Source organism: Sinocyclocheilus anshuiensis, unplaced genomic scaffold (assembly GCF_001515605.1).
Source record: "Sinocyclocheilus anshuiensis isolate Anshui unplaced genomic scaffold, SAMN03320099.WGS_v1.1 scaffold948, whole genome shotgun sequence".
In the NCBI taxonomy this organism is placed as follows: domain Eukaryota; kingdom Metazoa; phylum Chordata; class Actinopteri; order Cypriniformes; family Cyprinidae; genus Sinocyclocheilus; species Sinocyclocheilus anshuiensis.
The window spans coordinates 1,181,210-1,206,030 of NW_015549709.1; the positions used below are offsets into that span (position 1 = coordinate 1,181,210).

Consider the following 24,821-nt stretch of genomic DNA (forward strand, 5'->3'; position numbering starts at 1 on the left):
TATTACTTTTAATATATTTATACAAATATTATATTTATTTTATTTTACTATATATTTATTTTTTTATATATATGCAATATTTTCATATATATGCATATATGTGTGTATATACATATATACACATACATACAAAAAACAAAGCTATGTAATGTGTAATTCTTGTAAAAGTAGACATCACATTTCAACAACTGCCGAGTTTATAATTTTTTAATATTATATACTATAAAATATTTTTATATTTTATGCTGAAGTTTATATTTGTAGTATATGATATCAAATATTTGCAATTTTTTTCTGATTTTTTCAGCTTTGTCAATGATTAATGGACATTTAAAAAACAAAAACAAACATTATATACAGTATTTTTTTTTTTTTAGTATTTTTTATAATGTATTTTCCATTAACAAAGCTGCAAATAGGAGTGCTAATGATTCGCTTTCTCCAGGTTTATCCTCCTTGATGAAAACACAAAAATATTCTTCAGTTCAGTGGTGCTGGTATTTAGCTCCTTGTTTTCACACAGCCAATTTAAATTCTCAGCTCTCATTTTCTCCTTGAGTAATTAAAGAATGCAGATCAGAAATCATTTGCATAAAATGAGGAGCCATCATGGAGTGTCGTGGCTGTTTTGGTTCAGTCTTTTTCAGGCTGTTTTAAAAGCAGGGCTGCACATTTTAGGAGCCTTTTACAGTGAGGTCTCTTAGGATTAGTTCTTCCTGCCAAACCCATCTTCATTTAGTTCTAGCCTGAACTGTATTCACGTGCTAATTCCTCCTCCCAAGGGCGCTTGCTAACCAGGTCAGTGTTGTTGGGACTCTTATATCAGTCTTGTTCTGAGACTAGCGGTGCGAGCCGACACTCCTCGCTTCACGTGTTTATTATATCCATTTTATATTTCCGCTCTGATCCATCGAGGTCTGCTGACTTTGTTTATAAGCCAGCTCTGTTTGAAAGTAGTCTATCCATTCTCTGAATATTACATTTAGATTACAGCGCTCACAGATTTGAAAAATGTGTGCAGCACTGATAGTAAATACTTTTTGCCATTTGCAGATAGAAAATGTTTCCTTTCCTCTCTATTTTTAGGAATTCCTATTTTAAGATAGAAATGTCTTTATTGACTGTTCAAACGCACAAAAAAAAACAAAAAAAAACATAATTTCTGCCCTAGATTTACATTGCTCTACATTTACATTGCATTTCAGTAATCAAGGATTGTGACTTTATACATGCTCTGGTAAATGATGCATCAGTGCATGTTATTCAGATCGAATCATTACAATGTAATAACTTTAATACTACACCTAAGCTCAGTTTCACAAAGAAATATATTGAATTGCAGAATAAAAAGTTAAAGTGCATTGCAAATCGTGTTTCATATTTAGAATAAAGTCAGTATGAAATCAAAATTGACCATATTTACTTATAATATAAATGTTCTTGGTCTTGTGCACGATTCATCAGGGCATGTTTTTCAAAGGAAAAATGTTTTTCATTATGTTTTATCAAAATATAACACATTACAGTACCTTCTGTTTTATTGGGAAATATGTCATGATAATTAAGCTTTATTTTTTAAGTGGTGAACAACAGGGATATTTTCTACTGCAGTTTGTTTTTGAAAGACTTTATTAATGAAAGTGATGCATTTAGCCAGAGCTCAGTGGAAACTGTCCACTGATCCAAATGAGTGAAGGAGGTTTTCCGTCACCTCTCTTATAGGCCGATATGTTTTAGCCTCGAGGACCCCAGCCAAAATATTAATCTCACTTCACTTCATCATATCTCATTTCATCTCTCTCACTAACCAAGAAATCTAAAAGGAAATTTAATTTGTCTGAAAAAAATCCCTCTGTGCATTTATATTCACCTGTCCATAAAATGGATAAATTTCAGAGACAGTGGACAGTGTGTGATCTTGTTTTAAGGGTCAATTTCATGAGGCCTGTCAAAAATATTACATATTTACAGTCAAAATAAGAATTTTTTCATGAATCATAAAATATGTTGTTTCCAGATCTAAATGTGAGTTTGATTGTTGTTGATGTAAAAACAAATATTGCAGTAATCAGAATAACCATTAAAAATAATTGGAATTATTAATATTATTAATAATAATAAAGTCCCTTTAAGGCAAGTCATGTCCCTCGGCGGCCATCTTTGAAACGCCTCTCGGGCATGCAAGTGCAGCTCCTATCTCTTTGAATGGTGGAACATCAAATTCTCCAAAACCGTTCGCCAAGCTTAAGATTAAGTTTAATATTTGAAATCACCAATGATATCTGACAACAACAGTCTCATAAATATTGTTTCTTTTGCTCAAATAGCGATAAAAAAAGCTTATTTTTCAGGCTATACCAGCCAGTGCGCATGCGCAGTCCTGACTGTTTCTATAGCAACCAGGACTTAAATTGGCAGCTGCAGTAACGCGCTGACTTTACCGATTAGCGATTGGCTCTTTTACTTAGTAGGCGGGGCTTCGTTCAATAGAACAATTTGGAGTAGACGTCACAGTTACGTCACTTGCAGCTGCGCGCGCATTGTGGTGGCAGAAAAACACTGGGAACAAGTGGAGGGAAACGGGTAAAATCCATGGAATAAGAGGAAAAAATGTATTGTTGTGCCTTTGGATGTCAGAATCGGAATGCAAATAATTTGTATATAATACTGTCGTCAAAGATGCCATTTGAAGCTAAACGCAGACGTTTAAACGGACAAACTATGAATGAAACCTGCTATGATTACCGTACTTTAAAGCATAAATTAGATTTAAACAATAGGTCTATATAATATTCACATAGGGGACATATTGTATTAGCCCTACAGTTAAAGCATGAAATACTATTTAAACCTATAACATTTTACATAACATTTACATAACATGTCAATTCTGAGGAAAAAAAGCCAGAAGTGTGGGATTATAAACTTGTGATTCTGAGCCGCGGGAAAAAGAGAGAATGACGAGTTGATTTTTTCTTACCAGAATTACCAGATATAATCTTGGAATTTAAAGAAAAAATCAGAATTTTGAAATTTAAACTCAATTTCCTTTTTTATTCCGTGGCTTGCATAGACTGCTACGTTAAAGGGGTCATATGATGCGATTTCAATTTTTCCTTTCTCTTTGGAGTGTTACAAGCTCTTGGTGCATAAAGAATATCTGTAAAGTTGCAAATCCAAAGTTCTTTTTAGCAGCATCATATGACCCCTTTAAAACGGGCATTTTCTGCCACCAGATAGGCTCCGCCCCCCAAAAACATCATCACTGTTTGCAAACACTGAAATTAGTCTATAGTGCGGCCAGATTGAGCGTTGCATTTTTCCCCATTCAAAACTATACGAGTGACACGTCTTGGGTATTTTAGTCTTTGATAATAATTGCCATTTCCTTTATTATTAATGGAGATTCTGATCACTGTAATTTAGTATTTTTAATTTTATAAACAGGTTTACAGGTCTTATTTTCTGTTTAAAAAAGAATGTTGACATTAAACACTACTTTTTTTTTTTTTTTTACGTTTTACAACTTTTATTATTATTATTATTAGTATAAAAAAGTGTCCATGTCACATTTTACCCCAAAATCAAAAGAAAAAAAAGGGATATATATAGCGATATATATAATTTTAATTTAACACTAATTATATATATATATTATATATTGTATATTATATTTAATAAAATTATATAATTTTGATATCAACATATTTTTAAGACCTGTAAACCTGATTAGTAGTGAATCAGTGCTGGATGTTCAAGTTGGATGGTTAGTTGCTATAAAATCGATTTGGAACAAACAGGCCTATAAAACACCCAAATAAATACAAGTTAGTCCTCAGTTTAGTGTTTCTTTGACACTGAAGGATGGTCTGAGCATTACAGAAGGGACGAGTAACCCTTCATAAGCCCAACAGGAAAGATTTGATCAATACTCTGTTTGACCATCCTCGTCTCCTCCTCTATTAACCAGCTAGATTTAAGCTCCACGGCTGTTCTTCTAGGTGTCTATGTGCGTTTATTAACCTCTGACGTCTCTGAAAACTCACTTTTATCGTTCATGGTCCAGCGAGCTCTGAAGCTATCGTACTAAAGCTGAACTAATAATCGCTATTACATTTAAACACTTGAGCAACATTAAAGCGTCTGAGGTGATCTTTGAGATGATCTACTGTAATATGAGAAATCAGGGTCAGTAATGGTCATCAGTGTAACCTCATCTCTTTGAGGTTTTAATCTGCCCATAATTTAGCAGAAATCATGTTTGGATACTGATAGTCTGAAGTGTCATGAGTGGTCTCTCTGTGCTGGACACCGCAGGCTTTTACAGCGTTATATGGATGATATATTAGCTCAAGGTTACGTGTGTGTGTCTGTGTGTGTGTGTATCAGGGATTATACTCTGACTGAGATATCGTAAATGAGCTGTGCTGGCACTGTTTGTTTGGCTCCATTAGGCACAAGGCATTATAAGTGTTGTGTGTGTATCAGGGATTATACTCTGACTGAGATATTGTAAATGAGCTGTGCTGGCACTGTTTGTTTGGCTCCATTAGGCACAAGGCATTATAAGTGTGTGCAGTTATTTATAGATAAAGGAGTCGATATGTGCTGCCATTTCTAACGTTCCTCTCTGTATTTCTGTTTTTCTTCTGCAGACAGCACTGCTGTGGACACCGAGGTCTTCTTGTGTTTTCTATACTTAAATAATTTTTCACCAGTTTCTGTCTGTGTTTGTTCATCTTTGAATGTATATGAAATATGCTGCATGTTTTTTTCAGTGTTCTCATTTAATTGCTTGGTGGTGATGTTAATGAGCATTATACAGAGAGACAGATAGACAAATAGACATATGGATAGACAGATAGATGTGTAGAGGACTAGTAGATGGATAGATAGACAGATAGACAAACAGATGGGTAGACATACAGATAGACAGACAGATAGATAGATAGATAGATAGATAGATAGATAGATAGATAGATAGATAGATAGATAGATGGATGGATAGATGGATGGATGGATGGATAGGTAGATTTGTACTGTACTGATCTTATTTTTTTATTATGTATTTTGTCTGTATTCATACTTGTTTGTCATTGTTTATGTGTTTCTTTTTTGTGACTGTGTGTGTGTTGTATATTTACTGTACAGGTAAACGATATACAGTAAGTACAGTGTCTTATTGATCTGTGTAAGTCATCAGCAGGCTGTTTTCTTGTTTGACAGGGTTGTGCTAACATCCTGGACCCAGCCAAACTGGGGCTGAGCGGCGGAGGGTGAGTACAGACACACTCAACACCAAACACACACAGGAAATAAAGGAAGAGAGCTAAACACCATTATACACAGGAGAGAGTGTGTAGAGTTACACTCTTACAGGTGCTGGCAGGAGAGCAGAAATGGCTATGGAATGTTATTTGTGGATTTTCCAGGGACCTGATCTAGTGTTAATTGTTTGAAATGGTATGACTCCAGATTAATGAATGTAGTGTGGATTAATTTAATTTTTGGTAATGAGCTGTCAAAAATAAATAAATAAACCCGGCACTTTTGGCATTTGTACTTATTAAAGGCCCCGTTCTCATTAAGCGCTGATGATGTCACTGTCTTCCTAACAAACACAAACACATTTCTTTGGGCTCTGCATGAATGAAAAACACCTGTGTTTGTAATGTTCTGACCTGATCTAAACTCTTAGATTGTATATGTGTGTGTGTGTGTGTGTGTGTGTGTGTGTGTGTGTATTTTAGCAAAATTGACCAGCAGTGTTATTTTCCACAGCAACACAAACATTCTGCATGCTGCCTACTATTTAAAAACAAAACTATGTGAAAAAGTATGCATTATGCAACAATAAACATTTCAAACAGTAGAATGCTAAATTGTCATTACATTGCATCCATCTTGATTTTATGTTGAATATAAAGAGTTTGCATTGTAAAAGCAATTTTGTGTTAAATTCTCTGTTTTTGATGGTCCATTTAAATAATAAATCAGTAATAAATCTAAACATTATTTATTTAAACTTATAGGTATCACATTGGAAATTAAATATGTATTTTACATTTTTAATGCAATTGTGTGTACAATTCTCTTAACATTTGGTGATCTGGTCAAATAAAAACTCAATAAGGAGATATTAAATAATCAAAGCATTATTTATTTAAGCATAGAGTATCATACTGTAAATTAAATATTTATTTTATATGTTTAATTCAATTTTGTGTAAAATTTTCTTAACATTTGGTGGTACAATCAAATGAAAACTCAGTAAGGAGTTATTAATAATCTAATTATTAATTATATGAGCATATAGATATTTTGGAAATTAAATATTTATTTTAATATTTTTAATGCAACATTGCTGGCCTAATCAAATAAAAACTCAATAAGGAGATATTAAAAACCCAAGCGTTATTTTATATATATTTTAAAGGTATTTATTAAAATATTTAATTTGCATTTTTAATCCAATCAAATCCATTAAATTCATTGTGTTAAATGCAACCTTTTTTAATCTGCTCAAATAATTAGTGCAGAAGATGATGCTAATAATTTACAGCATTTAGCTAGAAATGAATAATCAATGTGAGCACCTTGCATTGTGGGATACAGCACTCTTATTCTGCTATAGTTGTATGCGGCCCAATGACAAAGTATTCTTCCATGCATGCATGCAGTGGGCCTGAGTGAGACAAGAGCGGTCATGATGGACTTCCTGTTCCTGCTCATCCCATGTTATTTGCCGGTGCTGTAAATCACCCGACTGCTTTTTAGCCGGGTAATGTTTCATAGCGTACAGCATGATTATGGTATTAATGGACTCTAAATCTGCCTCTATCCCCAGGGTTGGCAGTATACTTTACGGCATTGACAGCATGCCAGATTTACGTCGCAAGAGGACCATGCCTATTGTCCGAGACCTGGTGAGTAATCACACCCGGCACGGTTATGTTTGACTGATGGAGCTTTAGAAGACTGTATTAGCCAATCAGACCCACCGTGCACACGGTCACTAGTCCGATTTTACAACCCAACACTATCAGCAGAGCACATGCAAGATGGAGGCGCACACGTGTTTATGTTTTGATGCTATTTTGAGGCTTTTACGCTCCACCAGAGTAAAAGTAGGTCACTCGCCTGGTGTTCTCCACAATATCTGCAGAGTTCAAATCATCTGTCTTGTCTTTAAATGTGTAGTGCTCATATATTGATAATGAAGTGTTGTTTAATTTATAAGATTCTAGATGGTGAATGATTGATCCATAGCACCTATGTAGTATGTGTTTCTTTTTACATTTTTGCATTTGTTAAAGGAACAGTTCACTCAAAAATGAAAATGTGCTGTTAATTTACTCACCCTCAGGCCATCAAAGATGAAGCTGACTTTTTTTTCTTCAGCAGAACAGTAAAGAAGTTTTTTAGCTGAAACCGTGGTCCTTGGTGATTCATAAAATGCAAGTGGCTACTTTCACTTTGAGAGTCAAAAAGCATATCAAGTAACACAAAATTAATACCCATGGCTCCTGATGATATATTGAGGTCTTATGAAGTGAAATGATCAGTCTGTGCAAGAAAATGATTATTTACAGCATTATTACCTGTAATCCAGAGCCTCGTAACAGCGGCTCATCGGTCTTCGGTTTGAGTCAAACTGTTTTCTCAGTTCAGTGACTGTTGGAGGAACTGGAGCGCTGAACGAGTTGATTCATCACAGGATCAGATATGCCGCTATTTTGGCTCATTTTGAGTCGGAGTGACTGTCAGGCGTCTGAAAGTGAGTTTTGGTTGAGTAACTTGTAGATCTGTGCTGCTCGAGCCGCAAACTGTTTCAGATGGTTCAGTCGGATTTAGTGAATTGGTTCAACTAGCTCACTAAAAAGAACCGTTTCAGAAGAATGATTCTTTCGTGAACCGGACATCACTCCAGACTGTTTGACTGAGGCTCTGGATTACAGGTAATAATGTTATAAATAATGTTCCGTTTCTTGCACAGACTGATCATTTCGCTTCATAACACATCAATATATCGTTGTGTTGCCTGGTATGTTTTTTTGACTCTCAAAGTGACGGTAGCCATTGACTTGCATTTTATGAATCACCAAGGACCACAGTTTCAGCTAAATATCTTCTTTACTGTTCCACTGAAGAAACTGTAAAGGGTGATCAAATTAACAGCAATTTAAAATTTTTGGGTGAACTGTTCCTTTAACATTTCGTAGGATTTCTTTTTTTCTTGTTTGAGCTCTTGCAGTCCGTGTCTTTGTGTCCATTGTTTCTTTATGGTTTTGTTAAAGCGAAAGATTCTTAACCGATTCTTGCATTGAGTTTTGTGCAACTGTTCAGCTTCTGAAGGACAAATGTTGATGCTGTATCTGTCCATATTTTGCATGAAATTAAAAACCAACCCTCTTTTGGTAAGTACGGGTCATCGTTCAGTTTTCTTTTGGTTTTTTGGCGTGTCCTGTGGTCCGTTCCCACTTGGGCCCATATTGACTTATGGGCAATATTTTTCCGTGAGTTGTCAGATTTCTCTCCAAAACACTTGTTTTTTGACTCAATCGATGCATTCGAAACCGAAATGTTGACAACTCTACCCAAAAATATATCTGAGGACTTCATTGACTTCTGATTTAACTGTGTGCCTTTTTAAATCCATGTAAAAGTGACCTGCGCCAATGAGCCTTTTACAGCGTGGATGAAGTCAGTGCTGTACTGGGTCAGATCTGGTCTATCCCATCATGCCTCTGTCCCCTGTTTCTGTCCCCTTGTTGGCTGTGTGATTGCTTCAGGGCAACGACAGTCGGTCACGGGAGGGTGGGGAACGAGGGACCTGCCCAAAACTGCAGCGGGGGCTTTATGTCAAAATTCAGATGAATCCATTGCCTGCAGCAACCCTCAGCAATTCAAGTGCATGTTGAGGCTTACATCAACACTTGACGTTCATGTAGAGGTCAAATCTACCCTATTTTCTTATGCACCCCTGCTTTAAGGGGCCGTTAGCAGCCCGCTTGGTCTTTACCACCATCAGGTTCAGGGTCAGATGGTAAAGACGAGTCCAGTATGGTCCGCTGTCCGTGCCTGCCGATCTAAATATGGCTAATCATGGCTTTTTGACTTCTGACCGGCTCCCATTTCCCCCTCATTGACTCTTTCTTGCTGTCTTTCTCTGTCCTGAACTCTTTGGATCGTGTTTTTTGAGCTGGCTTTGACACATGCCGTCTGGTCTTGTCTGTTTGTAGCAGTAATGGCAACAGTATTGCAGGCAGTAGGAATTTGTCAGGGTGCCTTTCAGTTTCTTAACTAATCAATTACACAGCAAATGCATGAGTGAACTGTAAATTTCTCCTGCATGTCAGAGGTGAGTTATTTAAGGATTGAGCCTCACCTCTGCAGCTTTCACTCTGCTCTTTAGACCAAAAACTCGATCTGATTTTATGCATGATGGCAGGTATGACGTAAAAAAATGTGCTTACTGTGTGTAAATTACAGCTCGCCTTTGCAAAATGTCTAATTTTGTGTTTTTTCTGCTTTTTTCTGCATCTGGACACACTAGGCTTTGGTAAGTCTTTTGCATTTTTAATGAATGCATCTGAATCCAGTGTTTGTCTACTTAGATATTTTCATCTAGTCAGTTGAAGCAGCACAGATGTGTACTTATCTGCCTATGGTATTGCACAATCTTATGTGTGGTTTGAGGATTGCTGGAAAGTATAAAAATGACATTGTTTTAGCTGCTAAATATGCTTGAAGTTCACTTTAATTTGTTCTAGCTCATTAGACATGATGTTATGGTGCCATGGAAGCTTGTTTGAAGCTGTTTTCATTAGGTGGTTCCCTTTTAAAATGCTTTTTTTTTTGGGACCCAGCCTTTGTATTAATAATAGTGACAACAGACATTACTGTACTGTACACCTTAGGTTGAATGTTTAGTGTTAAATGGGCATAAATTTGAAGACAATTCATATTTTCATTTCTTGGATGGACAAATAGCATTGCTTGTCCATAAACAAATTTATTTATGCAAACGGTCTTTAAAGCATTTTAAAATTTGTTTGTTTGTTTGATTTTTATTCATATTTTAATTTGTATTAATATTTAATTTTTATGTTTATATATTTTATTTATTATTTTATATATTTATTTATTTATAATTAATTTTATATTATATATATATTTATGCATTCATTAATATTTGTTTTTGAGTTTGCAAGGAACATTTTTCAACATGCAAAAATAATAGCAACATTTTTTTTCATTTTATTTATTTAATACATTTTTATATGATATTTATTTATATTTTATTTTGTATATATTTATTTATTCATGCATTCATTCATTCATTCATATTTGTTTTTCTTATTTTGCAAGGAACATTTTTCAACATGAGAAAATAATAGAGCTTTCATTATTTGATTTAAAAATAAAGACTTTCATAATTTGAACGTCAGCTCTGTTCCAAATCCTAGTGAGCCGTCTACCTACTAGACAGCATTTTTAAGCATTATGTGCACACTTGTGGTGTAAAGGCTGTTCTTAAATGCATGCAGTCTTACTTTGATCAAATTTTAAGACAGCATCCTTCATAGACAATACAATCCTAGAAATGCATGGCAGCAAGCTCAGAAAAACACATTCAGTCCTGTTAAAATGGACTGTGTTAACCATTATTTGCTTTATGTAGACAGCAGCACTAGTTTTGAGACAGACCTATCATTTTTCTTTGCACTCATGAAATGTGAGCAAAGAGCCCTCAGTTAGTCTGTCTTGTTATTGAGAAAGCAAATCTGTCTCCTGAAATCTTTCAAATCACACTAAACCTAATGAAATGAAAGCATATTACACTGCACAGAATACAAGCAACATTTTCTTCTATTGAACATAAAATGAAAAGCTTTCCGAGAGTTGCGTTCAGTAGGGTAATAGGTGAATATCTGCTTGAAAGTGAAAGTGGTTTCCCAGCCTGAGTAATCAAGTTTTATCTTTGCGTCGCACGATAACATTCAGCCTAACATAACCGATTTCTGCCCTATAGCATTTGACTGCGTTCCTGAGCATTGTCTTTCTCTCTGGCTCTTTCTCACTGTTTCCTTTTTTCCTTCCAGACATTGGCTGCTCGAAAGGCAGGCATTGCGTTTGGGCTCGTGAACAGATCGACTCTGAACAACGAGGAGCTGGTGAGTTTTAAACACACATGCGCACAGTGCTTTCACCATATAGACTCGTGCATAAATCACTCTGTAAGCAGCCAGTCAGAGTCTAATGAGAAACGATCATGTGGCACTAATGTAACGCTCATGCATAAAGTCACAACTGATACAGAAACACACATCAGAGCCAGAGGCAAGAACAAATAAACAAGATTTAAAAAGAAGCCTATTTATAATCTCAGTCACTGTCACAAAATAAACCCTGACGAGGTGATCAGGACCACGACCACAGCAGCTACTCACTAAATATATATTTATTTCATAAGTAGTGACTTTATACACAGCTACTTACAAAGTAAATAAATAAATGGGCATGAAATACTGATTTGATTTGAATTATTTTCTGTGCTGGTTGAAAAATGAGTTTCAAGACGATCTTGAATTTTTAAATAAGTCTCTTCTGCGCACCAAGCTGCATTTATTTGATCAAAAATATAGTAAAAATATGAAATATTATTACAAATTCAAATAACTTTTTTTCTATGTGAATATATTGTAAACTGTCATTTATTCCTGTGATGCAAAGCTGAATTTTCAGCATCATTACTCCAGTCTTCAGTGTCACATGATCTTCAGAAATCATTCTAATATGCTGATTTGCTGCTCAAGAAACATTAATTATTATTAGCATTGTTGAAAACAGTTGTGCTGCTTCATATCTTTGTGGAAACTGTGATTTTATACATTTATTTCAGGTTTCTTTGATGAATAGAAAGCACTTATCAGCTTTTAAGCGAGTGACGCTGTTGTATCCACATTAAGATGCTTTCTGATTATTTGGGTGTTGATCGATAATTCCCGTTTCAATTGTATTCTTGTACTTTGATTCGACGGAGGGGCCAAAACCCTGAGAGAGTAAAGAACGGCTTAATCAATAAAAAAAGAATTACTCTTCTTTTTTTACAGACCTTCTTCCCTCCCATTAATTGATCCGCAGAATAAATGGCCCAGAATGACTCGGTGTGATGTGAAATTCATTTCTCTGTTGTGATAGCGAGATGCATGAATTTACCTGAGCTGAAGACTAACTCTGTCCTCAAATTTCGCCTGGGAATTTTCTGCTTATGCGTTTGGGGAGCTTTAATTATAACATGATGTGCGTTCAGGTACAAAATGGACATGCTGAGTAATTCCTATTTCGTTCTCTCTGTTTATATCTACCAACAAAGACAGGAAGTTTTTTGACAACAAAATCACCTGGATGTGCATTAGTAATGGAGGATGTATCTGTTTATTTTATAATAGAGCGCAACTGTCAGGCTCTGGAAGTAAAAATCCCATTCATTTTCTCTATAGGGGAATTGATTTGTAACAATAACCATTATAAACCGTTAAAGAGAGACATAATGTGAGCTATGAGGCTGTAAATCGATAGTGTATGCTTAAGTTATTTTAAAAATAATCAGTGGGAATAATCTTGGTGAAAAACGATATTACCCATTATTTGGCAAAGAAATAACCATCAATCAGAGAGTCGAAACAAGCATGCAACTATTTATATATATGTGCAATAAATGTAAAATATATATCTTTAAAACAATAGTTTTATATTTCTCCATAATTTTTTATTTAATTATGTCATTTGCAGTGCTTTATGGGATTGTAGTTGTTTCCCTAAACAAAGTCCTACAATGTCTTTGTTTTTTTGTCCGATTTTCAAACACTTTTTTGCTTAAAATCAGTGTTTGTAATGTTGTGATTCACTTTGTAGCTTGTTGGTTTGGTTCATGGCTTATAAATTAACAAAGTTTTTTTTTATAATGCCGATGGGAAAAATACTTTCAGAACCAAGACCACTGAAAAACACTCTATAATTATTGTCCTGCAGCTGAGAATGATGCGTAATGTAGTTTAGGCACAAAAGCCTGTTGCCTCATAAAACAGCCGAATAAGTCATATTTTCTAGAAAGCTGGTAGTTCACCAAAAATGCCTCATTTACTCACCTCATGTCTTTCCAAACCGTTCTGACTTTGTTCTGTTGAACACAAAAGAAGATATTTTGAAGAACATCTCAGTGTTTTTCCATCCTTACAATGAAAGTCAGTGGGGTCAAGTGCTGTTTTGGACCCCATTGACTTTAACTGTATGGACGAAAATAGGCTTTCAGGTTTTAAGCCAACATAAGGGTAAGCAACTGATGTCAGAATTGTTATTTTTGGGTGAACTATTCCTTTAAGAGCTGCACAAAGTGCATATATAGATATTGTGGAGTTTTCAGGGAAATAGTTGATACCACGATAATCAATTTCAATGATTTGATTGCATTAACCTGGCAAAATCCAGCCAAAATTGTGGCTGTGACTAGATTTTTCAAACTTGATTTTCACTCCTATCAAGTCTGGAGGAAATCTAGTGATTCCCACTAGTCTTACAGCATTGCAGTAGTGTTATGTTTACAGTACAGTACAGTACAGTCATTGCGGCATGAGTTGAAGGCAGCGTTAGCGAGTGATAAATAGACAGGTCAGAGTCGGGCTCCAGTGGGCCGGTCCAGTCGACCTTAATCCAACACTAGCAGTCCTCTGAAGAATAGCAGCACTGCAATCACTCTTTCAGATGCACCTGTTTCCAAACAGCCTTCGACGGGTCTTAGACTTAAAAAGGAGGAAGGTCAGATATAAAGAGCTGGCCGGCAGATTTCTAAGTAGGCCGAACAGATGTCTGAGAGTTTTTAAATGCATTAAATACACCAGCGAGAGAGCGAAAGAAAGTAAAATATGAGCGAGAGTAAGAAACAAAGTGATGAGGGGGCTGAGGGAGGAATTACAGAAGAGACCCAATCCCTCCGAGAAAAGCATGCCGAAAGCAGCCCATGCGTCCATATGCTTAAGAAAACACCGGAAAACAAGGACAGAAAGTGTTATATCAGTATATCTGTCCTCAACACTCACAGCAAGAGGGAGAAAAATCAACAGAGTGTTTGGATTCGGTCCGTGACATTATTCAGTCAGTTTTCTCCTGAGATAATGTTAGTCAAGGTTTTCTGTGCCAGAAACATTTATAATTTAGTGTTACATGACCAGCATTCTTCATTCTCTTTGACTATTAGTAAAAAACGGGATGGTTTTTGCTGCTGTATGTTTTATGTAAATGGCCTCTTTGCATTTTTTTGGACCCTGCATATGAGTAACAGAATATATCATACTGTATGGCTTGGGTTTTTCATAAAAAAATAAATTATTAACAACAAGTCATAATAAGCTGAAATGTTAAACTATATGCTTGCAATATATTGCAAACCATGCAGCTTTGCAAGTCAAGAGGTCAATCTGTAATGTTTAGATTTGCTAATATTGTAATATATTTTCAAATCTACACATGCATTTGTATGTGTATGAATGGAAGTGAACACACATTAGCACAGTTTACTAGTTATTCTGCATTAAACTCATTTCAAATTTGATTTCTCATTATATGAAGCTTTTAATGACTCAAAAGACCAAATCTGTTCAATATTTTGTGATGGCGACTTGCGTTGTTTCTCTACGTCTAGTAGCTGACATACGCTACTGTTTGAATGTTTGGAGTCGGTAAGATTTTTTAATATTTTTGAAAGTTTATGCTCACCAGAGCTGCATTTATTTGATCAAAAATATTGTAAAAATGTAAAATATTATAACAATTTAAAATAACTTCCTTATATGTGAGTATATTGTAAAATGTAATTTATTCCTGTGATCAAAGCTGAATTTTCAGCATCATTACTCCAGTCTTCAGTGTCACATGATCTTCAGAAATCATTCTAATATGCTGATTTGCTGCTCAAGAAACATTTCTGATTATTATCAATGTTACAGCTGTGCTGCATCATATTTTTGTAGAAACTAATATATTTTTTCCATGATTTGATGAATAGAAAGTTCACATTTATTTATTTGAAATAGAAATCTAACATTATAAATGACCTCACAGTCACCTTTCACCAATTTAATGCATCCTTGCTGAATAAAAGTAGTACTTTCTTTCAAAGAAAACCCTCAGACTTGTGAACAGTAGAGCTCATGATCTGTACAGATGCAGGCAGCAGGTCTTCAGACACATTAATGGTGTGGCATCACGGCATTTCTAGCACCTGCCGTGGCCTCCAACGCAGAAACACATCCAAACCAAAGACGTCTCCGCAGTGGGTCTGGAAGCCGAGAGCTGCAGGCGTGGAGGACGCTTTCAAACATTTAATTGGCTGGTGTTTCTCAAAGGACGAGCAGAGAAATAAAGAGAGGGCTGCTTTTTTCTAACAGTTGAAGTCTTAGTTCATCGAAACATGAAAATCGTATTATTATTTATTCACCTTCAAGTCATTCCAAACTCATATGCTGTCAGTTTTCTTCCTGGTGTACAAAAAAGAAAAGGTTTGGAATGGCATGAGGGCGAGTATTGTCATTATTGGGCTGAACGATCTGTTTAAGATGCTGTGAAGTGTTTGGGTCAGTGGCTGTGTGTTTGACAGATGCTTTAATTCCTCCGTCCCTCATTTCTGCTGGAGTTTGTGACCCTGCTGACCACTACTCCATGAATATTCCCCCTCTCTCTGGCTGATAGCCCAGTGTTTAATTCGGAGGATAACTCATCTGGTTGCTCTGGAGTCGCTGGATTAAATTGGAAAGTCCTTTTCCGTTTTTGCCAGCTGTTAATCCCTCCTCATTTGCATAACATTACTGCCATTAGTCAGGCAGGAGTAGAGCGTGTGACGGCCAGCAGCGATCATACCTCGTAAATGCAATATTCAGGGCGTTATGATGTTGATATGACAAATATAATTAAATCGTTTTGGTCATATAAAGGAATGGTTTAGCCAAAAATGAGAATTTGCTGAAAATGTACTCCCCCTCAGGGCATCCAAGATGTAGATGAGTTCGATTCTTCATCAGATTTGGAGAAATGTAGCATTGCATCACTTGCTCAGCAATGGATGCTCTGCAGTGAATGGGTGCCGTCAGAATGAGAGTCCAAACAGCTGATAAAAACATCACAATAATCCACAAGTGATCCACACCACTCCAGTCCAGCAGTTAACAGTGTGTGAAGCCAAAAGCTGCGTGTTTGTAAGAAACAAATCCATCAAGACATTATTTTTAACTTCAAATTGTCGCTTCCGGTTCAAATTTGAGTCCATAATCCATAATAAAGCTTCCTCTAGTGAAAAAGTCCATCTCCTTTTCTCCTCTCACATCAAAATCCACCCACATATTTGTTTAGAGTTGTTTTGGCTTGTAAACGGTGCTTGATCTGTGCAGATTTCTCTCCTGATTTAGACCAGACAACTTTTTCACTGGAGAAAGCAATATTATGAATAGAGGACTCGTATTTTAGCCGGAAAATATTGAAAAATTATTAATTTGTTTCTTACAAACACACAGATTTCACTTCTCCAGATGTTAACTGATGGACTGGAGTGGTGTGGATTACTTGTGGATTATTGTGATGTTTTTATCAGCTGTTTGGACTCTCATTCTGACGGCACCCATTCACTGCTGAGCATCCATTGCTGAGCAACTATGCTACATTTCTCCAAATCTGATGAAGAAACAAACTCATCTACATCGGACGAAATAGGGTGGACATTATTATTCCTAAAAAAAACAACCTGTTTAATTGTAAGTGTGAGAGACCGCTTTAAGTGTTCCATATAACTAAGACCACCACCATTAATCATTCAGCGCAGTTTTATTGGTGCATTGTCAGTTATTTGTGCACTTCATATTTGATGCTGTTGCTGTTTTGTATCTAAATTTTCCCTCAGAGATCAGTGAAAGAATTTTCTCCCTACACCATTTTTAGGTTTACTTTGCTAATTAGCCTGAATTTTCACTCTGCAGTGCTTTTAGTTTGCTATATTTCGTTATTAGCCGTTTGGACGCTGAAATCTCGGCAGCTCTTAACGTAATGACTTTGTGGGCGGAGTGCAGAACACACGTCTCAGCAGAAGTGGGAAAGGAGAAAACATCGTTTCAGAGTGCTGTACATCACCAGCCAACCTCTCCTTCACTCTCGCTCGCTCTTTGTCTTATCCAGCTGTAAAAGGGCAGATTTATGTGCACATTAATTCTGCTCTTTCATAAGGACACAGAAGATGCTGTCAGATTTTCTGCACGGCCTTTGCCTGTGAAAGCAAACCATTCACAACAAATAATGTCCACTGAGTGAATCCAATCAAACCTGTCAACAACATGACTTCAAAATCAAAAGAAGGAAAGAAAGAAGGGACTTGTTCACAGAAAATGAAGCTTATTTTATGGATCATTACTTTTTTTGCAATTGTAACATTGTTTTCATGACAATTAAGCAGCACATTTTCCTCCACTGCTCTCATTACTCTAATGTGAAAAAACCCAAAAATATTATATTTAATTTGAACAATTCAGTGCAAAGAATTATTGTGCTTCATTGCATTGCAAATATATAAATGCAAAATCTTTTCTTTTATGTTTCTTTTCATTTTGGGGTGAAATGCGGCATGCCATACATGCTCTTCACAGTTTTGGTTTTGTGAGATTCACCCTGTTAGTCTTAACAGGGACAGATTGAAAACACTGTGTGGGCTTCGCATGTGCGCTATAATTAGTGAAATTAATATCAGCATGATATCTTTTTTTTTTTTTCAAATACCACAATATTATGATTTTTCCGAACACCAGCTGACCGAGGCATCTGTGCTTTTAGGAGTGTTTTGTTATTAGTGGAGTTCTTGAACTATAGAGCATGTAGATGAATCTGATTTAGAAATAAGTCTTTAAAGAGTGCAGTTGGTCTTTTAGTCACCATTAAAACCATTAAGTCAAGAATAAAAAAAAAAACTACTTGAAGTAAAATAAAATGTAAAAACTTATTTTATTTCAGCTCGCTGCCAAAGCAACATTTCTTAATTTCATTTAGTTTAACTTGATTTACTAAAATAAAAATAAAAATAAAATAAAATAAAAATGACAAAAACATACAACAAAACTAACTAACTAAACTTAAAACAATTAAAATGAAAATGGAAAATACTAAAATACTAAATAAAAATATTACTAAAATTATAAAAATAAATAATAATAACAAAATTAATAATTAATATTATTAAAAAATATACTAAATAACACTGCCTCTTATTGCAAAAGTACTGCAACTATAAGCCAGTCTGAAGCAAATACATAAATATTTAGAGAAATATCTAATGAGTCTCCAAAATATCAAAATTTCATATTTCTTACATACATGATGCTGATCTTTCCCAAAGTTGCAGTGTTTTTCTTGGTAGTTACTCTAATGAGCACAGGTTATCCTGAAAACTGCAATAATATAGATTTCTATTCACAGCAGTAGCATGCATATCGACTGCTGTGATCACTGCGAACGCTCATTTTTCTTCTAAGACCTTCATTGATTTGAGAAAAACATTGATTGTGCATATTCTTGCTGTCAATTCTCTCTTTTTCACAGAAACTGCATGTGCTCAGAAAGACCCTGCAAGCGTTGATCTATCCCATCTCCTCCACCACACCCCATAATTTCGAGGTGTGGACGGCCACGGCACCCACCTACTGTCACGAGTGTGAGGGTCTGCTGTGGGGCATCGCTCGGCAGGGCATGCGCTGCACCGAATGCGGGGTCAAATGCCATGAGAAATGCCAGGACCTCCTGAACGCAGACTGTCTCCAACGTGAGTTTAGCCCTTTTTACCTGATTTCAGTGCTGATTAAATAAGCAAGATGGAGAAGGTCAAATCCATCTTTAAAAGTGCAGTTGGTCTTTTAGTCACCATTAAAAGTCAAGGATCACCATTACTTTTGCATTAAAATGAGTGTAAAAGATGTACAGTGGATGTACATTCTTAGCTAAAAACCAGTCCCACCAAGATTTCACTTTTTGTTTTTTATTTCAAAATGACAATTTTTGTGGCTGTAATTTTACAGAATTTTGTGGAAAAAAACCGAAACAAAACAGAAATCTTGTTTATTTGGTGTCTCATCAAATTCTGACACACAACTTTTAAAAACGTTTTAAAGATATAAAAAAGAAGAACTAAGAAGCAAATTACAAACAGTAGGACAAAGAAACAAATTAAATAAAGAGAAATAGAGAAAAGTTCAATTAAAGTTAAATAAACGTTTTTCAGGTAGGTTTAGTATTCAAATGGAAGGTTGTGTCCGCCACCAGAAAAAAAAAAAGCTAATTGCAACTTTTTAACTCACAATTCTGAATTTTTTCCCAGAATTGCAAAAAAAAAAGAAGTCTGAATTGTGAGATAAAAATTTCCAATTACCTTTTTTACTCGGATAAACTCAGAATTCCAATACATAAACAGAATTGCAAAATATAAATGCAGAATTGCAAGATAAAAACTACCAGTTCTGAGAAAAAAAAGTCAGAATTGTGTCAAAATTTTTAATTTTTTTTATTCCATGGAAAATTGCAGGTTGTAAACTCAAATTTAGAGAAAAAAGTCAGAATTGCGAGAAAGTTTGAGATATAAATCGGAGATATAAATTGTGAGAATTGCGAGCAAAAAAGTCCAAATTGTGAGATCAAAAGTTGGATTTACCTCTTTTTATTTTTATTCTGTGGCAGAAGCAGGCTTCCATACAAAATACTTACAAAATACTGCAGAAATGAAATAATCAAATGTAAAATAAAACACATTACTATATTAATTGAATACACCGATCCTTATTAAAGCTCTTTGTCTTTTGTTGTTTGATTAACATTAAGAACACAGATTAGTCATCAGACTAACATCATGCATATCTTAGTAGCACTGTGCTTTTTTATACATTTGCAGTTATTGGTGAATTATGCATGAATTATGCAAAAAATTTGACAATTTGGTGATTTTGTGTCGTGTTCCACAATCACTGAATCGTGAAAACCTACAGAGACTGAAAAACACTCCACAGCTACGCTTTCGCATTGTAACAGTGAGTTTTGCATGGGCGAACACTCATTTTTCTTCAGAAAATGTAAGTCTGCTTTATCACGCTGCAAGCCCATAAGCAGTGTTCATCATTTTGAAATGCCTTTGTCTGTCCGTCACATCGCATGGCAGCTCTCAGCTCTGACGGTTTGCTTTCGGCAGCTGTTTGTTTTATTGTTTCTCTGTTCTGCCATTTAAACAAGTTCTGCACTAACAGAATAACCATTTTCGCTACGGTAAGACTCAAGTGTGCAGGGCAGTGCTCTCAGACGAGCGCTAATGTCACGCTGTGGCTGAGATATATGTGAAGGTGTTCCCTAGTAAACCTCACAGACGTGGCCATCTGCCAAAGACACAAATGGGCCTGTACAGAGAGAGATTTATTACACGAGCCATCAAACCCATCATATTTAGTGTGTTTAAATACGCATTTGGTTTGGCTTGTATGGTTTGTGAAAGGAAAGACCACCACCGTTTTCAGGTCACATTTGGGGCGAGACACCAGTAAACTTTCTCTTTCAGTCATGCTGTTTTATTCCTTATATGCAGCGCCTCTTGAACACTCTTATAAAGCTTTTGCAAGGTATTTATGTTGCTTCTCTGAATGAATTATTAATTTTAATAGAGTGCCGAGAGATACATTTTTCAAACAGCAGTGAGTCATCTGTACTCCACGAAGTCATCTAGAGATGTGCAATACTACATACACTTCAAAATCTACTAGACTAAGTGGCTGTTAGATCTTAAAGGGACCATGTAGAGCGACACCGGTGGCCATTAAGTGAACTGCAGTCGATATGGTTAAGTTATTTTTTGCTCCTCACTTAGAAGTAATATTTGAGACTATAGACTATATGTGACCCTGGACCACAAAACCAGTCACAAGGGTCATTTTTTCAAAATTGAATAAATAAGCTTTCCATTGATGTATGGTTTGTTAGGATAGGACAATATCTGGTCGAGATACAACTATTTGAAAATCTGGAATCTGAGGGTGCAAAAAAATTAAAATATTGAGAAAATCGCCTTTAAAGTTGTCCAAATGAAGTTCTTAGCAATGCATATTACTAATCAAAAATTAAGTTTTAATATATTTACAGTAGGAAATTTACAAAATATCTTCATGGAAGATGATCTTTACTTAATATCCTAATGATTTTTGGCATAAAAGAAAAATCAATAATTTTGACCCATACAATGTTTTTTTGGCTATTGCTACAAATATACCCCAGCGACTTAAGATGGGTTTTGTGCTCCAGGATCACATATGTGAGACTATAGTATGAATAAATCCCTTTTCTTTGCATGACACATTGACATTACAGTACAGAATGACCATTTCGGCATTAACCTGAACACTGTAAGCATTCATTTCATATGAGAGGCTCTCGGGAACTCGTGTAAACGTCACATCCTTTTGATTTTGACAACCTAGGAAGTTGGGGAAGATCTTGTTTTTTAAGTTTCATTACAAGCTGAAGCTGTTCACACATTGGCAATAATAATAAAAAAAAAGATTAATACATGTATTTTTACATTTAGCCCCCAAAACATTATATGCGTCAACTCTTCACTTTCAAAGTGAAATGTCCAGTGAGTTGCATTAAAGGTGCATTCAGTTTTATCTGAAACAGATGAATGTGAATCTGGCAACATTTTCTTACGTTGGTTGTTGTACGTATCGCGAAATGAAATGCTCGGTGAGTGGTGCTAAAAAGTTATTCCTCTATTGCAAAATAACACAGCACTTACACTAAACCTAAAAACAATAGTGTTAACAAAAGCAAATGTGAGTTAAAAATGCATTTGCTGTAGCAACCATGCCATTTTAGCTTGCTTCTACAAGCCTTTGAACTCTTTTATCATGTTTTATGAGACTCGAGAGCTCCACATAGCCAGTGCAATGCTATACCGGGTGCGCTGCTGAGCAGGTTTACTACGCCAGAAAAGCCATACATATGGAGCTAGTTATGTGATGCAAACATCAAAATGTAATAGTTTACAAATCATGCACTATGGCAAAAGCATTTAGAGGTTATAACATAGTATTATACAAGGAACCATGCAAAAATAAGTCTATTAATTGATCATTTGTGTGAAAACGAAACCTTTTGGAGTTTTCCAAAAATTTAGATACGCTTATTTACACAGAAATAATCCAAATCCGGTAGAAATAATACACCATCCACAATGTATTTTCAATGTACTGTAATTTAGGATGCATTTTCTATATGTGTGCAAGTTGGAATCACAGCTCATATCAGCAGTGATCATGTAAGAACACATGTAAATCACGCTACAGGTGCTGTAGAGAAGAGCTCGAAACATGGAGCCGAAGACAAAACCCAAAACATCATCATGGCCATGAAGGAACGGATGAAAATCAGGGAGAAGAACCGGCCCGAGGTGTTCGAGGTAATCCAGGAGATGTTTCAGCTCTCGAAGGAAGATTTCAACACTCACCTGAAGACGGCCAAACAGGCTGTGCTGGAGGGGACATCCAAGTGGTCTGCCAAAATCACCATCACAGGTGAGTAATGAGTGAATCTCATTATAAAATTATGTTTACTATACATTATTGTCAATTATAAATTATACAATTATTATTATTGTAAAATTACTATATGATATTGTTTTATTTTATGTATAATTTGTAAAATAAAAAAATATGAAATATTTCTCTTTTTTTATTTTTGGAATTTTTTTATTGTATTATATATTAATTTGTATTTATTAATTCATTCATCATATTCATTATTTGTATTTATATTTTATATTCACATAATAAATTGTATGTAATATATGAAATAAAAGGTCTGAGCATGTCCTTAAAAAGTTTCATTTCATTTTATATTAAAGTATTATAATTTATATATATATATAGTCTAATGGTCTGAGCTGGCAGAAAACAAGCAAAACTCTCGGCACATTACCCAAACTAAACTGAGCAGCATTTCCTCGCTGTAGGGTCTGTTCCAGTCATAGACACATGGATGCACAGACAGACATTAAGAGTGAATCTCATGAAACTTGTCAAGAACACCAACAACTAAAAACAAAAATAATAATAATAAACAAACAAATATTTAATATAAAATCGGTATGAAATGTTACATTAAATATAATTATATAATATAGTAAAATAATAATAATTTTATAATAATCATATTAAATAAATCATTAAAATAAAAATATATATATATAATTTTTATTTTAATGATTTATTTAATATGATTATTATAAAATTATTATTATTTTACTATATTATATAATTATATTTAATGTAACATTTCATACCGATTTTATATTAAATATTTGTTTGTTTATTATTATTATTTTTGTTTTTAGTTGTTGGTGTTCTTGACAAGTTTCATGAGATTCACTCTTAATGTCTGTCTGTGCATCCATGTGTCTATGACTGGAACAGACCCTACAGCGAGGAAATGCTGCTCAGTTTAGTTTGGGTAATGTGCCGAGAGTTTTGCTTGTTTTCTGCCAGCTCAGACCATTAGACGACAGCAACCATCTGCTGTGGACAGAAACGTAGGCCGTCGCAGCCTTTTCTCTGAGTCGTTAAGAACAGTTTCTGTCCATCTGCAGATGTACATTCTCGCATTGCTTTGTTTCAGTCATATTTTGTCTCCCAGAAGCCGCTGTATTAGTTCAGCTGTCTGCCAGGTAAAGTTGGCTCCTGTGTGTGTCCGTATCAGTGATACTCCTTCACCTGACTTTGAGGGTCAACAGAGGCTGTGAATTATTGCCAAGCTTGCAACGCTGCCAGAGTGTCAATAGAACACAGAGACAAAAACAGCTCTCTGCTTTAATTCATCCAGGCCGACGAACGAATCTTCCGTTTTGGAAAGTATTCATACACTGATTTATTTATCAAGGGTTTCATAAACACTGGCTTCTGTGAATTCTGATGCAACATGCACTGATTTATCAACCAGGTGACCATACACTGCAAAAAAATATTTTCTTAGTATTTATTTGTGTCTTGTTTTCCAGTCATTCTTAAAATGAATATCATGCTTAATACATTTTCCTCGAGAAGCAAAATTTCATTTAATATTAAGACTTATTTTCAGAGAATCTACTTGAATTATATTTATTTTATTATATATTAAAAAATGTAACTTCTTTTCTTGAATAGATTCATTTTTCTTACCCGTTGACCAATATCTTTTTTCTTTTTTAATTAAAATCAATAAAAAATTTCTGCCACAGCATTAAAAAATATATATAGGCAATTGCAACTTTATATTTCACAATTCTTTTTTTTCTCTCGCAATTGCAAATATATTCGGATGTTATATCTCACAATTCTGAGAATATAAACTGAGAATTGCAAGATTTAATTTCTCTTAATTGTGAGTTTACATCTTGCAATTCTGTTTTTTGTTTTTTTTTAGTTAAAATTTTTTTTTAAAGGCAATTGTGTTAATTTATCTCTCAATTCTGAGTTTACATCTTGCAATTCTGACTTTTTTCCTTAGAATTGTGAGATAAAAAGAAACAAACTTCCATAGATTATGCTTAATTTGCCAATGGGGTAAGAAAAATAAACCTAATTCAATATATATTAAAAAAAAAAGTACTTCCAAAGTATTTTTGCTTTCTCAAGTATGTTTATCATGTTTAAAGAATCTTCAGAAGCACAAACATACTCATTAAGAAGATGTTTTTTTTTTTTTTTTTTTCTTTACAGAGTTAGATT

At 35.0% G+C, this 24,821-nt stretch overlaps 1 protein-coding gene across 1 annotated transcript in view; it reads left to right on the forward strand.

The window, feature by feature from the left end:
• Positions 1-24,821, forward strand: part of LOC107660688 (protein unc-13 homolog C-like) — a 48,609-nt gene that overhangs the window by 19,729 nt on the left and 4,059 nt on the right. The window contains exons 6-12 of the mRNA XM_016450080.1: positions 4,656-4,678; positions 5,227-5,276; positions 6,848-6,926; positions 9,557-9,562; positions 11,106-11,177; positions 18,634-18,853; positions 22,407-22,634. Of these exons, the coding sequence (XP_016305566.1) occupies positions 4,656-4,678; positions 5,227-5,276; positions 6,848-6,926; positions 9,557-9,562; positions 11,106-11,177; positions 18,634-18,853; positions 22,407-22,634 (678 nt within the window). The remainder of the gene's footprint in view (positions 1-4,655; positions 4,679-5,226; positions 5,277-6,847; positions 6,927-9,556; positions 9,563-11,105; positions 11,178-18,633; positions 18,854-22,406; positions 22,635-24,821) is intronic.